Raw genomic sequence first — 18,276 nt, 5'->3', positions numbered from 1 at the left:
GCAGTGTGAAGGACCGCCCCTCTGTCTTCCTGTTTTCTTAGCCAGAGACAGACAAGCCCTAGCAACTGTCTTTTAAGGGGGCAGAGGACATTAATGAAAGCTGTTATTATAAGGTAATTACAGATCTTTTGACAATCATTGACATACTAACTCAGGTATACATGCCTAGCTCTAATAAACTAGCAAAAAAAAAAAAAAAAAAAAGACAGTTACCCTTTAATTTCTGCCATCAAAACTTTCCTGTAGGGCAGAGCAACCAGGATGTTCCTCCTGCTTCAGTTTCTCTGTTAGCAAAGAAGGTACATGCACATGGCAATAGGCTGGCTGTATGTAGCTTCCAGTCAGCAGAGGGTGTATAGGAGGTGAGCAGATTTATTGCTGTGACCCCCAGGGCAGGGGAATGTGCTTTGACTACTGGGAAACTGGAAGTGGGGTACTGCTATGACTGCTAGCATGTGCAGTGAAGGAGCCGTTGAGTGCTGGGTACACATTTACATTCACACAGGGTGAATAATGTGGCAGTACTGCATCACAGAGGACAAAAAAAAGCATTTGAGCACATTTGGTTTTTGCCTGAATTATGGTACCACTGCAGTGAAAACGCATGTATATGTAACTGTATTTTGGCAATTTGAACGACAAGACAAAACATAACCTGTAGAGCCAACCTTGAACATCCCTGCACACCTGTGGACCTGGCCTTATAGCACAAGACTAAGGCCTCCTGAACATGACCGTATGGCTCTCAGTATTTTGCGGTCAGTTTTTCACGGATCCGTTTTTTTTTTTCAGTAGTTTTTCCGTTTTTTGGTTTCAGTTTGTGATCCATTTTTTGTGGATCGGAAACAGAAGCATAGAATAATGTTTAACCAGTAAGTACATTACAAAAACTCGGCTGGGCATAACATTTTCAATAGATGGTTCCGCAGGAACGGATACGGATGCATTCCGTATGTATTCAGTTTTTTTGCAGACACATTGACTTGAATGGAGCCACGGATCATTATTTGCGGGCAATAATAGGACATGTTCTATGTTTGAACGGAAGACATTGAAATGAATGGGTCCGTATACGGAACGTAAACTGGGAAAAGAAATGTTTGTGTGCAGGAGGTCTAATACTGGCTCTAAATGCTCGTTTATAAGGCAAGTGTTTTTAAGCAGCACAATGGCGCCTGTGGCTGAACGTGCTATGTAGTAATGATCTGCCACCGGCACACTGTTGCTCTGCATGGGGACGAGCGATGGCATAGCGATTGCTCCTCCCTATGCCACAGAGGACATTGCTGCATGTAATAGCAGCGACGTCCTCCGCTAGCTATTTGACGATTGCCGAGCGGGAACGCGTCCCTCCCGATAATAGTCTGTGGCATCGGGGTGTCTAATACACCCTTTAGATTTGTTCAGTTCTGCTGTATACAAACACAGGCTTCAGTGTTTCACATCTGACCTTTTTCATTTTGCAGGGTTGTTCCTCCCCAATCGTTGTCAAGTTTGCAGACACCCAGAAAGACAAAGAACAGAAACGAATGACACAACAACTCCAGCAACAGATGCAGCAGATTAATGCAGCCTCTGTGTGGGGGAACCTTGCCGGGCTCAACAGTCTAGCACCACAATACTTAGCAGTAAGTGTCGCCAGGTTTGATCTTCTCCACTTTGGTTTTTGGGCAACCTCCGTGGCAGCGAAAAACCAATGTCTTTTAATGAAGTGAGGACTGCACAGATTCTTCTGCCTTGATTTGAGCCGAGCATCTAGAACTAAGCTGCTCAGAGACAACTGCACCGCAGTCTACTCTTCTTGTCCCGTTACCATATCATAAACCAGGCTTCTTTGCTGACCTCTAGGTGACGACGCACTGGGTTTCAGCAAAGGCTCAAACAGCTTCTTCCTAGCCTTGAGTATCCAGAAGAGCAGTATTTCCATACATGTGAACAAAGCACTGGATGTTTGATATGGTTAGCTTTAATTTTTTTTTACATTGCAGTTCTATGTGTTCAGCTCACTCTTGTGCAGGTATCGCCAGTCCGTGGACAGTGTGGTGGCTTGGCATTGCCTAACCCTTTTGCAGTGGAAATATATAATTTTTTTTCTTTTTGTGATGGTGTTTGTTCTAACTCACCTAGCCCTTCCCACTCACTCCATCTCCCGTTGTACACCCTGTGGATAGCTGTGGTGTGATACATTTTCTCCCCAGACTGGAACAAGCCCTCACTCTCCTTCTCGTTTTTGTTTTGGTGTAATGTCTAGCTTTATTTGCAGCTCCTCCAGCAGACAGCCTCCTCCAGCAACCTCAACTCCCTAGGTGGCCTCCATACCATGGGAGGTGAGTACTCCATGGGGAGAACATCAGGTGTGTGCTTTTTATTTATTTCTTTACCTTTTTTTGTATTGCTTTAAAGATTCTGTTTAGCATGTAAGAATTTCAGCATTTCATCCGTCACAATCAACATGTGCCGTCTCTTTTTTCTTGAAAAATTAAAATCGCAGTTAGACTTGAGCATCTTGGCTGATGCACATGTGGCGTTCTCATGCCTGTGTTGCGTGTTACAGGACTCAGTGCCATGCAGATACAGAACTTGGCAGCTCTAGCAGCAGCTGCCAGCGTTACACAGAACCCAACAAGCGCAGGCTCGGCACTCACTACATCCAGCAGTCCCCTCAGCATCTTGACCAGTTCTGGTGAGCTGCACATGTTTTCTGCAAACTTTCTTGTGTCCGTTTCGGGGCAACTTCTGACGTTTGTCTTCCAGAGGATGGTGCCATTTCAGTCTGAGGCTGAAAAGATTGTATCATAATCCAGAGATAGTATTGAGAGACTTAAGCGGTTGAAGAGGAAGAAAAGAGGAAATTCTACTTAGAATGAAGATCTTCTATTTTAGGGGCTGGCCTCATTTACTTGAATTAACTTTGTAGTTCCCCTGCACAGGTCGTAGCCAGGGGGCTGCTGTGCAGGGATAGTCTGTTTAGGGGCCACGTTGCTACATCAGTCTGTAGCCACATTACTTCATGTAATGCATTTCAATAGTGTTGCTTTGGGACTTGCTACATGCTGCAACGGAACAGTCGCAAAAAATCGGATTTTTCTGCGACTGACGTCAGTTGCAACCTGCGGCATCTACCATAGCGACTCCATTGCAATGTGTTATTTCAAATATCGCCAGGTAATACGACCAGTGTAGCCGGACCCTTATTCTCAGGATTGATAGGGGCCAAATATCCTTTCTATATGCCATCACTGATGAGGTGGGAATACCCCTTTAACAATACAAGCTGTAAATGGAGAACCTAGCTTGTATTAGATTTCTTACTGTGCCTGTGAATTTTAGGTAAGCAATATTGTAATGCCCTGATTTATGATGGGTGAGTGAATAACCATTTAATTTTTTTGTATAATTTACTTTTTTTTCCCCTGCAAAAGTAGCACTTATTAGTTATGACTTTGCTACCTGCATCATATCCAGGCAATTTTTAAGGTAAAATCATAGTAGTTATAGGGTAACCCCACTCAAAGTTCCCCAGTCGGATGAAGCCATGGTGCACCTATCAGTCCATCGTCCCATTCACCTGTCCTTAGTTGATAAATGCTGTTTGTGGGATAACCGCTTTTAAACGTGGCAGGCGAAAAAAGTATAGGGTTTTAGAATGTTCACACAGACTGTTCTGGTTCTGAGCATTTTATGTGGGGCTGTTTTGCCTGCGCTACAAGCAATGTCGAACCTGTCCTTTAACAGATTTGGTTTAGGATTGTGCATAATGTAGACGCGTTCTTTGTTCCGCGTTAGAGCAGCGGTCTTCAACCTGTTGGGAAGCTACATGTCTCATTATTTGGCTGCCTGGGGATAGTGACAGTTATGTGGCATCCAGAGAGCCACGTGGTTGAGGTCTGTGATTTCAATCCCAGCTCCCAGTTGGGTGTGACTGCACCAAATGCCACATCTGATATATAAAGCTGAGTGTGTGTGTATGTCCGCTAAAGGAATCCGCACCGTTGCATTTACAATCGTGAAATTTGGCACACTGGTACATCAGGTGTCCGGGAAGGTTTTAGGCCAGGTCTTAGATCTCTAGGAGATACCGTTCAAAAAATGCAAATATGGCACCATCACATGACCCACATTAGCCAATAGAAACCTGCAGGTCTTTCTCCTCATATCCGAACTGCCATACACTGTCACATGACCATTATTAGCCAATAGAAGCTCGCAGGCCCTTAGTCTCCGCATACACACAGTTTTATACCAGGTTTTCATAGCAACCCAGCCATTTTTCTTCACTGTTGTAGGTCAGCTTTAAAGGGACACTGTCAGGCCTTCTGAGCATATTTAGATCTTTATATGCCCTCCTCGGTCTTGTAATACGTTTCCAATTCATATAAGTATTCTCCCTGTGCGCATTGTAAAACGTGAAAAATAATCTTTATAATCACCTGTCAATCAACTGTCCTCTGTGTCCAAGGGGAGTTCTTTGCGCCGCATTTGTGCCGGATCCTTAGAGACGCCCATCTCATTAGAATTCACTTCGCTGGGCGGTATTTTCCTGTCCCCGACATTCGGAGATCCCGCGCATGCCCAATACAAAGGGGGGCACTGAATGTATATGTGAACAAAAACTTTATTTACCCTTTATTAGACAAATATGGGTCTCACAGTAATTTCCAGTAGACGAGCTCTGACCTCAAACTCTTCTTCCGCCTCTTCTTTGTCTGCACTGTGTACCCACAGACAATGAGGGCGGAGTGAAGAGTAGGAGGTCGGGGCGCAAGCACATTAGCATAGGATGATGTGGCTTTACAGCAGCGCTCTGAAGCACTGGAGAGCAGTGCCCAGCGCAGGCGCAGAATGGAGAGGCTGAAGCGGCCTCATAGAAACATAGGGGACGCAGGCGCGACGCGAGTGCGGGGCGCATGCGCAGATGATGCTATTGAGGCCGATGACCGTAACTTCGTATTGGCCATGCGCGGGATTTCCGAATGTCGGGAACAGGAAAATACCGCTCAGCGAAGTGAATTCTAATGGAATGGGCGTCTAAGGATTCGGCAGTTGGGGCGCGACTGGGCACAAATGCGGCACAAAGGACAGTTGATTGACAGGTGATTATAAAGATTATTTTTCACGTTTTACAATGCGCACAGGGAGAATAATTATATTAATTGGAAACTTATTACAAGACCGAGGAGGGCATATAAAGATCTAAATATGCTCAGAAGGCCTAACAGTGTCTCTTTAAAGGGGCAGGGCGCTGTGGATGACACTGTTAAGGGAGCGGAGTGCTGTGCAGGTCAGTTAGGGGACAGGCTGCTGTGGAGGTCAGTGTTAAGGGGCAGATTGCTGTAGAGGTCACTAATAAAGGGAAGGTCCACTATGGAGGTCACTGTTAAGGGGACGGTCCGCTATGGACATCAGTATTAAGAGGGCAGGGAACGGTAGAGGTCACTGTTAAGGGGGAGGGGTGTTGTTGACGTCACATTTTAAGGAAACGGAGCTCTGTGGAGGTCACTGTTAAGGGGGCGAGTTAATATGAAAATCACTGTTAACGAGATGGGGTACTGTGGAGGTCACAAATAAAGCGCTGACAGCTGTGGAGGTCACTGTTAAAGGGGCGGGGACTGTTGAGGTCACTATTAAAGGGGCAGCTGCTGTGGAGGTCACTCTTAAGGGGATGGGTTATTGTGGAGGTCACCGTTGAATGGGAGGGCACTGTGGAGGTTACTGTGGAACTGTGGAGGACACTTAAAGGGGCAGCAGGATACTTTGAGGTCACTGGACAGCAGTGTACACAGTCAGTAGGCCTTGCCGAAATGAATCTAATGGGTTCACCTGTAGTTTTATAGCAAAGTTAGATCAAGTACACAACTAATACAAGTTTACTTATGTGTACGACCAATTACTGCTTAGTATGATGGGTTTAGTCCCTTTGGTTGATTTGGTCATCGTGAATCGAAATCATTTCCACTTTTATTTATCTCCATCAATATAGCACAAGATTGTCTATTAACTCTTATGCATGTTTCTCTGGTTTACCTCTTTTTTTTTTTTGTCAGGTTCATCCCCTAGTTCAAATAACAGTTCATCAGTCAACCCCATGGCATCTCTCGGAGCTCTGCAGACCTTAGCCGGAGCCACTGGAGGGCTCAATGTTAGTTCTTTAGCAGGTAATGTTCCATATGGCTTAATAGTAAGTACTCCACGACACCTATGCTTCTAGATTCCTGTTCAGACATGACATTTTTGTTGTGGCTACTGTACCAGAAGTATAAGGCGTGGGTGAAATCCACGGTAAAGCCGCATTTAACACATGGCAAATTTTTCTGCAGATTCCGCTACTCACTTTGGACGCTTTCTTTCCAATAGGTATGGCTGCTTTAAATGGCGGTCTGGGCGGCAGCGGTCTCTCAAACGGCACTGGCAGCACAATGGAAGCCCTGAGCCAAGCTTACTCTGGAATCCAGCAGTATGCAGCAGCGGCATTGCCCTCACTCTACAACCAGAGCCTGTTATCGCAGCAGGGCCTGGTTGCTGCAGGCAGTCAAAAGGAAGGTATGCAGTACTGCTGGGGTGACCTTTGTGTGGTGTGATGTGAGGTTTTATGATACAGCCCCTACAGAAACAAAACAATGGTGATGATTGAATTGTTCCTAGAACCTGAGGAGGCCTTGCTGACAGACTTGTATGCTATGCAGAGATGTCAGTCATACCTCTTTGTATAAGTCTCAGACTAATGTGACGCCCTACAGCTCGGTCTTGCTGTTCATTCTACAGCTGTATGGTGTTTATAGAAAGAGGCGCGGGACTAGTTGCTCTATCTAGACACCTTTTTTTTCTTTCTTACACCACCTGTCGGTTAGTTTACTCCACACTACTATTTTGTGGTAGAATAACGGTCTGCACCAACTCATCGGACACAGCATTTCTCTAAGGCTACTTTCACACTAGCGTTTTTTTTGCGGATCCGTCATAGATCTTCAAAAACGCTTCCGTTACAATAGTACAACCGCATGCATCCGTCATGAAGGAATCCGGTTGTATTATGTATTCTATAGCCATAACGGATTCGTCTTGAACACCATTTAAAGTCAATGGGAGACGGATCTGTTTTCTATGGTGTCAAAGAAAACAGATCCGTCCCCATTGACTTACATTGTGTTCCATGACGGATCCGTTTGGGTCCGCTTCGTCAGGTGGACAGCAAAATGCTGCAGGCAGCGTTTTGGTGTCCACCTCCAGAGCAGAATGGCGACTGATCGGAGGCAAACTGATGCATTCTGAGCGGATCCTTTTCCAATCAGAATGCATTAGGGCAAAACTGATCTGTTTTGGATCGCTTTTGAGAGCCCTGAACGGATCTCACAAACAGAAAGCCAAATCACTAGTGGAAAGGAGCCTTAGCCATGCTTTGTTTTTTAGGCCATTTCAAAGCTGTGTAGTGTGGCGAAAAGTTCCTGAAACACATGATTGGAGCACGGCCTATATGCCAGTCTTTAGCAATTTTTGCTCCGTAAATCTCCCCCTTTAGTCTTGACGTTTAGTGTAACCAAGTGCAGCAAATAACTGTGTGTTAATCTCTGTCCAATCCGTTTTGCCCCCTTTTTGCTCTCTCATCTAACCAATCTTTGGCTCCTAGGCCCAGAGGGAGCAAACCTCTTTATATACCACTTGCCACAGGAGTTCGGTGACCAAGACATCCTGCAGATGTTCATGCCATTTGGAAATGTTGTGTCTGCCAAAGTTTTCATTGACAAACAAACGAACCTCAGCAAATGTTTTGGTAAGTGGTTTCACTGCAACGCCATCCACACCACTGGTCTCCAGCGTGTGACTCCTCCAGTTGGATCTACAGAGGGCTACAGGTTGGAGACTAGTAGTCTAAACTTAACAGACTTCAGAGCCATAAAGTTTTTAAAGGGAACCTGTCACCAGGATTTTGTGTATAGAGCTGAGGACATGGGTTGCTAGATGGCCGCTAGCACATCCGCAATACCCAGTCCCCATAGCTCTGTTTTGCTTTTATTGTGTAAAAAAACAATATAATACATATGCAAATTAACCTGAGATGAGTCCTGTCCCCGAGATGAGTCCAGCGTGAAGGAGCCCAGCACCCTCAGAATCTCCTCCTTGCTCCCCGACGTCAGAAAGCTAGAGCGCCGTAATCTTGCGATGCGCGAGCTAGCGCATGCGCAGTGTTGTCATAGGGTTTCTTTCCTGTGCTGGCATCAGCCTCAGGGAACTAACTGCGCATGTGCTAGCTCGCGCATCGCGCGATTACAGTGCTCTAGCTTTCTGACGTCGGGGAGCAAGGAGGGGATTCGGAGGATGCGGGGCGGTGCTGGACTCCTTCCCGCTGGACTCATCTCAGGTTAATTTGCATATATATCAAATCAGTATTTTTACACAATAAAAGCACACAGAGCTATGGGGACTGGGTATTGCGGATGTGCTAGCGGCCATCTAGCAACCATGTCCTCAGCTCTATACACAAAATCCCGGTGACAGGTTCCCTTTAAATTTTTCTGTGTCTCCATTTATTAATTTTTTTGTCTACCCAACCACTGTGCTTGTCTCGAGCAGGTTTCGTAAGCTATGACAATCCAGTTTCCGCTCAGGCTGCTATCCAGTCCATGAACGGCTTTCAGATCGGAATGAAACGTCTAAAAGTTCAACTAAAGCGCTCCAAGAACGACAGCAAACCCTACTGAACTGTACTGCCCTGGGAAGTGAGCGAAAAGGATGTTCTGGTAAGTGTGGGATGGAAAGGCCAAGACCAGGATGTGTAACTGGAGGAGAGCACTTAGTGAGAACACAGACTATGCTGTCTTTTTAGCAGCCCCAAATCATCTACATGTGCTTAAAGCCAGAAGCCTCTTTCCCTTCTAAAGACTCTGGGTACAATTTTTTTTTTTTTTTTGTGAATTTTTTGCTTCATATGGAAGAACAGCTTGTACTATTTGTTCCAAGTGTTTCATTTTGGAGTTTAGGTGCCATATCAGTGATTTTTATTCTTATTATTCTGATTAATATTATTTGGACTTTTGCTGTGTTTTGTACAAATGTGTGTGAACGTCCCAACACCAGAACCCCTGGGAAAAGAGAACGAGCGGCTTGTTTTCTGCCACTGAACAGCCTCAGAAAACGATCTGTCTGCTCACTGCTCCACTTGCCATTTCTCTGCGACTATCCACAATCACCGTAGGGTGCTGTTAGTTTTTAGATTGCAAGTACAACTAGGGCCGCCATGTCACCCAGTTGAGACGGTTATTTTCAGCCCATTGAATGACACGGGACGGGTCTCCTGAAAGACCTGTTGCAGATCGTTCACTTGCTGCATATTGCTCATGCTGGAGCAATCCAGCATGTCTGTGTAATGACTGCAGTGCAGAGTTGTAACATACATGCAATACGATAACTTTTTATTTTTTTAAAGGCCTGTTTTTTGTTTTTACTTGGCTATACAGGTTAACTGGTAAGGGTTGTTTTTATTGTTGTTTTTATTTTTTGCCATGGATGGCAAGCGGGGCATAGCGTTAACAGTGTGACGAGCTGCTCCTCTCGGAAGTTGGTGGACTGGCGTCCGGTGTTGTGTGGTAGAATAGAACGAGTATTTCATGTGCCTGTGTGTGTATGTACCAGAGTGCATACCTACATGCATGTATCGTGACGTACACGACAAAGATGAACTGCTAAAACTTGAATAATGTATACTCAGAGAAAAAAAAACGTGTTTTCAAAAAGTTTTTGATTTGGTATAATGTGAATCATATAGAGGCTTCCAGGCTCCTGATATAAACTTTTTATAAGAGTGTATAAAAAAAACAAACTCAAAACCGAAAGACAATTGAAGGAAAACACAGCCTGTTAGAATGTCATTTCTATTTTTATAGAGGTTTTATACAGCTCGGACGAGTGAGCAATATTTATTGCCTAAATTATTTCACTGGGAAAAGATTTTGTAGAATTCGGAAGATGGCAACTTTTATTTTGTGTTTTTTATACAGATTATTCTGCATCGTGTTTTCGTAGGCGACATGCGATAGGGGGGGGGGGGGACATGTAAAGGATGCCTGGCCAATGCACCAGTCCGGGATATAAATGTGAAAACAGGGTCTATTCATGAATTTTTTTTTTATTTGTCAGTATTTTTAACTATTTTTGCTCAAAAAGTTTACGGATTACTCCCGCGGTCACTCGGCTCTGGTTTTCAATGGCTCCTGCCTACATGACTTTGCCTAATGGCCTTTCCTTGTAATGGGCAACCACAAAGATAAAATGGTGTAAAACAGCAAGACAGGCCAGGGCTTAGATTAAATCTCCTTACCTACTTAGCATGTTTTTCTGCTAATTGCAGGAGGGCTTGAATGGGGCGGTTTTGCTTTTCCTGACTCAGTTCTCCTTGGGAGGGGGAATTAAATAGCAGTGGTTTTCGTTTATAGTATTGATGTCTTAATGGTATATCTATTTGGCATTAAGGGTCCATTCAGACGTCCGTAGAATGGGTGCGGACCCATTCATTTTCATTGGGGCCGGAAAAGATGTGGACATCACACAGTGTGCTGTCTGCATCCTCATTTCTGGTCCACGGCCCCGAACTTCCGGTCCACGACTCCGCAAAAAAATATAGCATGTCCTATTCTTGTCCGCAGCTGCGGACAAGAGTAGGAATCCTCTATTATGTGCTGCGTCAATACTACGGACGTCTCTCAATGGGCCCTAAGTGTGTTGGTGGGAAAGACTGTTTAAAGGTACAGCCCATGCAGCACACTAGTAATGCCAAGTGCAGGTCCTGAAGGGACGGTGCATGACCTAGGGCACCGCATTAACCAAACGGACCCTCTGCACAGAACTGATGCACTGTTAGAACTAGTGCAGGTCCTGAGCTGGCAGGGTGTTTTAAAAAAAAAAAGTGCCATTCATCGTCCGCCGCCTGCCCTGCATTAGTCGAACAGTATTGGTTCTGCCTGGAGTGTTCCCTTTAAAGGGGAGACTCATCTATCGCCAGGACATGCCTTTCACTTAATTAGTGGGAGTCAGGCTTTGGACCCTCGCTTGTCCTGAGAAGCTTAAATGGGTTATCCCATGATTAATGTAAATCGGACATCCTATAGCACATGACAATCTCTTTCTAAGAAATTTATAACCAGCCCTGCACGTTTCACGAATCCAAAGATCTTCCTATTCATTGCTCTGCTAGACTTATTTCAAGCTTGCAGCTCAGGAGTCATGTCCTTTCTCAGAGGGTGCGTCCTTTTTGCTAGTGGCAGTTCAAGGATGGAACTGAGCACGTGCTACCATCTCAGTAAACTGGACAAAGAATTAAGAAAAGGGCAACCAGCAGGTGGCGCTATACAGAGAGGTTTCTGTGAATAGCTCAGTGCCTATACTAAACTTTTAATTACATGCAATTACAAAAGTATTCAGATCCAGGTGCTGGTTTGTTTTGTTTGCTGGTTAGTTCAGTACTCTTGCCCCATTCCCTGTTTTAAGGGGGCAGTACAGGGAACTGCAGCATGCCTCGTTCACTAGTGCAGAGCAAGATTGTGAAGGGGCCACAGTACTGAATTGGCACTGCCCCCCTCACTGATCCGCAGCTAATAAGAAAGTAATGGCATATCCACGCCAAAATAGAAATACCCCTTCAAGGGGCAAACACTTCAGCCACAATCCTCCCATAACACCACATTGCACATCATTTCACCCAGTATTTCTCTGCAGGTCTTATGGGCGCTGTCAAACCTTTCAAACCAATAGAAGTGAATGGTAAGGCCCCTTTCCCATGAGTGAGTCCCAACGCATTGAACTCACCAGGAGCAACTGTCCTGAACTCCGAGCGCTGCCGGGGTCGCATAGCATTATATTGAGTTTAGATGCTATGTAACCCTAAGGGCTCTTTCACACCTGCGTTATCGTCTTCCGGCATAGAGTTCCGTCGTCGGGGCTCTATGCCGGAAGAATCCTGATCAGGATTATCCTAATGCATTCTGAATGGAGTGAAATCCGTTCAGGATGCATCAGGATGTTTTCAGTTCCGGAACGGAACGTTTTTTGGCCGGAGAAAATACCGCAGCATGCTGCGCTATTTGCTCCAGCCAAAAAAACTGAAGACTTGCCGCAAGGCCGGATCCGGAATGAATGCCCATTGAAAGGCATTGATCCGCATCCGGCCTTAAGCTAAACGTCGTTTCGGCGCATTGCCGGATACGACGTTTAGCTTTTTTAGAGTGGTTACCATGGCTGCCGGGACGCTAAAGTCCTGGCAGCCATGGTAAAGTGTAGTGGGGAGCAGCATACTTACCATCCGTGCGGCTCCCGGGGCGCTCCAGAGTGACGTCAGGGCGCCCCAGGCGCATGGATGACGTGATCGCATGGCACGTCATCCATGCGCATGGGGCCCTCTGACGTCACTCTGGAGCGCCCCGGGAGCCGCACGGATGGTAAGTATGCCGCTCCCGGCTCCTTCTATGGCAACCAGGACTTTAATAGCGTCCTGGGTGCCATAGTAACACTGAAAGCATTTTGAAGACGGATCAGTCTTCAAATGCTTTCAGTACACTTGCGTTTTTCCGGATCCGGCGTGTAATTCTGGCAAGTGGAGTACACGCCGGATCCGGACAACGCAAGTGTGAAAGAGGCCTTAGAGGTCTACAATGTGTTGAATAAGGCCTCATGCACACGAACGTTGTTTTGGTCCGCATCCGAGCCGCAGTTTTTGCGTCTTGGATGCGGACCCATTCACTTCAATGGGGCCGCAAAAGATGCAGACAGCACTCCGTGTGCTGGCCACATCCGTTGCTCCGTTCTTTGGTCCACAAAAAAAAAATATAACCTGTCCTATTGTCCGTTTTGCGGACAAGAATAGGCAGTTATATCAATGGCTGTCCGTGTCGTTCCGCATATTGCGGACCGCAAAACACACAACGGTCGTGTGCATGAGGCCTAACACTGACATAGTCAGTGTTATCCAATACATTCCAGAACTCGAAGGGTTACATGGCATCATAAATCAATATAATGCTATGCGACCCCGTCAGTGCTGGGAGGTCAGGACGGGAGCTGTTCCATCCAGGGCGTGACACTTACTCGTCTGAAAGGGGCCTAAAGCAAGTTTTGCCCAACAAGGATAAATCTGTTGAAATTGGGTTGCAGTGGGTTGATGATGCGTGTTTTGAGACCACATGACCTGCCCCTCGCCCCCAGTCTTTGGCCCCTCTGATGTTCACATCACAGACTACCAAAACGAGCATAACCCGTACCCCAAAAATGCATATATCCTCACGCACTAGACCTTATCCCGCTGTGGCCCAGCAACCGTATGCAGGAGGAGACTGAAAACCAGAGTTTGGACGCTGACAGTTTGAAATGATTTTATTTTATTTTTTAAATGCACATTAAGTGTTGCCGAAAAGAAGAGAATTCCTCCTTGGCTCCATGGGAAGCTTTGCGATCGTCACTGTACTTGTGATAAAAGTGGCACAATAAAAAACAAAACAAAGCCTCTGCTTTACGTAGCGGTGTCAGGCAATAGTGAGATTTTTTTTTCTGTCTCTTTAAGATCCTCTCCGTTAGTCAATGTGTTTGTATTCAGAGCTGGGATGTCGTCTTGGAGGTGCTAGTCAATGTGACCACAGAAGCCCATAGTTTACATGGAGTGGTTTGGGTTCTGTCGGTCTTTACACTGCCGCTCCTGTCCCATTGTGTCCATGTGGGGTGCTGGGCTGACTTCTACTGGGTTCTTTTTTTTTTTTTTAAATATTATGTTTGCATGGTGATTTCTAGTCTTTCTAATTTTATGTCTGTTGGATGTCGTGTCCCTCCCAGACCCTCTCACAGTTCTGTGTACATGCGTGTGTGTGACATTTTGTTCTCCCTTCTAAGACACCCAGGACCCCTTTTACTTGTGGTAGGGGGGGTCCTCCGTGTTCTCTGCATGTCTACCGAGCTTTAGGCCCTGGCGCCTAGCTCCGTCTCTGTGATTTGATGTATTGCGTTGTGTAACTCAGTGCTTCTCCCTGTTTTCTCTGGTTTGTTTTTGTTTTCTAGATCCCTTCCTGCCATTTGTCCATCATTGTGCCTCTAAAGCATGTCGGTGTGGCGTTCAAGTTCATCGTCCAAATCCTTGTTTCTTCAGCTTCTTTGATGCTTGAACTCTCACCTCTGAACTTGTGTTTTTTGACTTTTTTTTGTTTTTTTGATGCTAATGTGTTGTATTTTTTACCATGTTGTGTTTTTGGTTTTTTTTTCCCTGTTTTTCTTTGTGTGTTGCCAAATTGGCTTTGCTACAAAGACCATGAAGAGGGACACAATATTTAAAAAAAAAAAAAAGAAAAAAAATCTTGCATTTGATTATTAAAAAGCAAAGAATTATATAAATCTATTTTTCTAGAAATTCATAAAGTAACCACTTAATTTTTTTTCGGATGATACTTGGTGCCTAATCTTTTGAGCAGGCCTAGCTGGCACACTGTTTAGTACATTGTCCTTTTTGTTGTGTTTCTACCAACCAAATTCAGTCTGTATCTCCTCTCGACTGGTGTTATGTTGGGGGGAGGTTATTTATTCGTCTTTTTAATTTTACCAAAATTTGGGAATCTGAAAAGCGGTCACCTTTTGCTGCCTGCCAGTGGCTTATTTTTGTGGATTGACCCCCCCCCCCCCCCCCTTATATCATAGCCATCTGTGTATTGTGTAGTGTTGCTGGCGCTCCCCGAATTTTGGGTTCTGCACAGCTGATTTCAGCCTATAACATGAACCATTCAGGGAGCAGCATCTTATTTTTTTTAAGGAGCCGTGTCTGCAGCAGAATGTGACTGTTTTTTGTTTTTGTTTTTTCTTTCATTCAGTGGATTGTGCCAAAAATTACATATATAATATTTCTGCCTTGTCCTTTGTCCGTTTTTCTTCACCGCTCAGCTATTTCAATAACCACCCCTCCCACGTGGGGCTGGCTGAGCTGATTTAGTTCTGTGTTTTAGAGGTAAAAGTGCAAAGCAGGGGTGTAAAATATATATATATTTTTTTTTTTTTAGGAAACAGTTTGTTTAGCCGCATCCTTTTTAATTTGTTTTCTTCGATGTTTGTTAAATGTGCAGTACAAGGTATCTCCGCTGTGTGTTCAGGCTGCACTGTGGCTTCTTGCCCCTAACTTGCAGGGTAATCGCGCTGTCTAAGACAGCACAGCGTTTTGTGGTTGGCACCGTAAACGTGACGCAATTGGTCATCGATACAGGGCAGTGCTAACACTAAGGCCCCTTACACACGGGCGTCACGCATTTTGTCCGGATGCGTTGCTGGAAACCCGCGTGAGTGCGTACGCAATTTCTGTATGTTTTTTTTCGTGTGAGTGCAAAGCGTTTTAATGCGTTTTGCACGCGCGTGATAAAAAACTCGATGTTCGGGTTTGGGTTCGGTGTTCTGTAGATTTTATTATTTTTCCTTATGACATGGTTATAAAGGAAAATAATAGCATTATTAATACAGAATGCTGAGTAAAATGTCCCTTGAGGGTTAAAACTATCTGTGAAAATCACATTGCATCCGCATGCAATGCGTTTTTCACGCAGCCCCATTCACTTCTATGGGGCCAGCGTTGCTTTGAAAAACGCAGACTATATAACAGGCTGCGATTTTCACGCAACGCACAAGTGATGCGTGAAAATCACTGCTCATGTACACAGCCCCATTTAGTGCGGGTGCAATGCGTTCACGTCACGTGAAAGGGGCCTAAATCTACCGTTTTTTTTTTTTTTTTAGGGCTACCATAGAATTGCCTGTTTTAGAAGCACCAGAAGGGCCCAATCCTTCGTTCCATAGGATACAAGGATTTAAAAGACAGACATTTCATGATAACTGCCAGATTCTTTTTTTTTTTTTTTTTTTTTTACTCGTGACGGCTTACATAAGTTGTATGACAATAAAGGGGTTGTCCTGAATTAGAAAGAGATGGCTGCTTTCTTCCAAAAACAGCACGACGCCTGTCCACACCTTGTCTGGTGTCGCAGCTCAGCCCCTTTGAAGTAAATGGGGCTGAGCAGTAATACCGCACGCATCTTGTGGACAGGTGTGGTGCTGTTTTTGGAAGAAAGCAGCCATCTCTTTCTAGTCCTGGAGAACCCGTCTAACATAAAATATGGCCTCTTTGGCCTAGAAACGACACCATTTGTCTACTGGCCGTACCTGGTATTGCAATGTAATCCTATTAGTTTATAACGCAGTATCAAACATAGCCCATGGATAATGGTGGTGCCGATTCTGGGGGGGGAGTCTACCTTTTATCTGGTTCTGGACAACTACCTTCAAGGACTTGCAATTTTACTTAGAATTTTGGTGGAAATGCTTAGTAGTAAGGCCCCGCACTGCCTCTTCACATTTATATACCCAATTAATAGATCCCTCTTACAGGCCGAGCCAGAGGTCCCCATCATAAGCAGCATTTCCGCCTCACCCTAGTTACATCCTAGTGTTCCCTATGGTGCTTCTTCTATCCACAGGGTATAACCCACGCTCCGAAACCCTCGGGGCTTGCCGTTCAAGCTCCATCTTTTATGTTTTATGTGTACTTTTGAGGCAGAAATCGCCCAGTACAGTCTCAACACACAGCTCCAGGGCCGGGCACGTGATGCCCGCTCAGAAGGAAGTGACTCCTTCTCTTTATCCTCACAACCTGTGTCTTGAGCGGGAGAAGCTTCCACTACGGACACAATAACCGAAAGAGCAAACAAATGCCAAATCGGCTTTCGTCTGACTACTTGTTTTTTAAATGACAAAGAGAGTGGAAAAAAACCTACTAGATTTTGTGGTGATTTTATGCATTGCCATAATGTTACCTCTGCCTTCCTAATTTTTGCCTGCTTTTTGTGAATAATTCTATATAAAGTGAAAAAAAAATATATAAAAAAAAATAGAAGAAAAAAATCTTTTGGAGATAAACCTGTGGGCTTTTATATTGGTACAAACTGATTGTAGTTAACACTAGGATTTTGTACAGTTTTTTTTGCCTTTTTCTACTAAGGAAAAAAATACAATGTAAAGTGATTTATTTCACAATGTGAAGTCAAAAAAAGAAAAAAAAATTGCCACTATTTGACCAAGTTGTCCTTCTGTGCTGCCGTGACAGGACTCCTGAAATCTCCACCCTCCCTTCCTCACAGATGCTTTTTTTTTTTTTTTTCTTCTTAATTGTCTTGAATTTATTTTTTGTAGTTTTTTTTTTTTCCCCCGATTTGCGAAGCAAAAAAAAGTTTTGTTTTATTTGTTTTTGTGTTACTTTTTTCTTGTGTGTGAAATTGTGTTTATTGTAAAATGTAGAAAAATATAAATTCTTTAATGGTTTAAGAGGAGAAAGGATAAAAAATAATAATAAAAAAAAAAAAAAAAGGTAACCACTACGGCATAGTTTGTGGATTTAAGAGTTCTCCGAGTTTGAAGCCTGTGTGTCTGTATTAAATGATTAACCCTTTGTAACCCTTTTCTTTCTACCCCCTCCCCTCCCTATTCCTTTTCTGGGTATTTACAAAAATGTTTTAATTGTGCACACACATACACAAACACACGAGCAACTAGAAGTCATTTTGTAAACAGTGTGGTACCTACCTTTTTGTTTGTTTGCTATTAAATTTGTTTGAGAAGACTGAGTGTGGTCCCATTATTTCATAGATTGCAGGCTGGGCCTTGACACTGCATCTAATGATTGTCAGCGGCGGTGCAACGCATCCTATAGAATCCAGTCCTGATGCATTTTGTCGTAAGTTGCACACTACTTTTAAAGGGGTTGTCCGAGCTTTTAATATTGATGACCTATCGTCGGGATAGGTCATCGATATCAGAGCGGAGGGGCTCCGACACCCAGCACCCCCGCCGGTCAGCTGTACAGTGTGACGAAACGGTACGAGTACACTGGACGTCCAGTCTCCTCATACAGCTGATTAGCAGGGGTGTCTGGTGTCGGACCCCCACCGTTCTGATATTAATGACCTATCCTGAGGCTAGGTCATCAATATTAGAATCCCGGCCAACCCCTTTGACTCCATTGACTTTAATGCAAGGTGTGTGTGTCATGTCTTCGACTCGTCTCCATTTTTTCTGTGACTTGGCTGTTTTTTTTTTTTGTGGGGGGGGGGGGGGGGTTAATGGCAAAATTCTAGCTTTAAAATTAGTTGTGTGACAGAGTTGCGGACAAGTCACAGAAGTGGGAGGTTTTGCTGCTGTGTATCCCAAGCACTTGCTGTCCGTGCTGTGTCTGCATTTTTTGTGGACCATCTGACTTTAGTGGGTCAGTGGTCTGCATTT

General features: G+C 44.6%; 1 protein-coding gene across 16 annotated transcripts in view; it reads left to right on the top strand.

Annotated features, from left to right (window-relative positions):
* The window catches only part of CELF1 (CUGBP Elav-like family member 1), a 54,715-nt gene extending 37,098 nt beyond the window's left edge, over positions 1 to 17,617 (top strand). For 3 of the 16 annotated variants that reach the window (XM_044269521.1, XM_044269522.1, XM_044269515.1), the window contains 8 exons: positions 1,467 to 1,628; positions 2,252 to 2,354; positions 2,555 to 2,683; positions 6,045 to 6,155; positions 6,355 to 6,540; positions 7,625 to 7,768; positions 8,569 to 8,735; positions 14,032 to 15,416. In XM_044269521.1, coding sequence (XP_044125456.1) covers positions 1,467 to 1,628; positions 2,252 to 2,354; positions 2,555 to 2,683; positions 6,045 to 6,155; positions 6,355 to 6,540; positions 7,625 to 7,768; positions 8,569 to 8,696 — 963 coding nt within the window. In that variant the 3' untranslated portion in view covers positions 8,697 to 8,735; positions 14,032 to 15,416. Of the gene's footprint in view, positions 1 to 1,466; positions 1,629 to 2,251; positions 2,355 to 2,554; positions 2,684 to 6,044; positions 6,156 to 6,354; positions 6,541 to 7,624; positions 7,769 to 8,568; positions 10,886 to 14,031; positions 15,417 to 15,741 lie in introns of those variants that run through there. The other 13 variants (XM_044269528.1, XM_044269520.1, XM_044269523.1 and 10 more) reach the window with 9 other exon arrangements.
* The last annotated feature ends 659 nt before the right edge of the window (positions 17,618 to 18,276 follow it).

This window comes from Bufo gargarizans, chromosome 10 (assembly GCF_014858855.1).
Source record: "Bufo gargarizans isolate SCDJY-AF-19 chromosome 10, ASM1485885v1, whole genome shotgun sequence".
Lineage (NCBI taxonomy): Eukaryota > Metazoa > Chordata > Amphibia > Anura > Bufonidae > Bufo > Bufo gargarizans.
The sequence above is the reverse complement of the archived record's forward strand: the minus strand, read 5'-3'. Positions and strand labels throughout refer to the sequence as shown.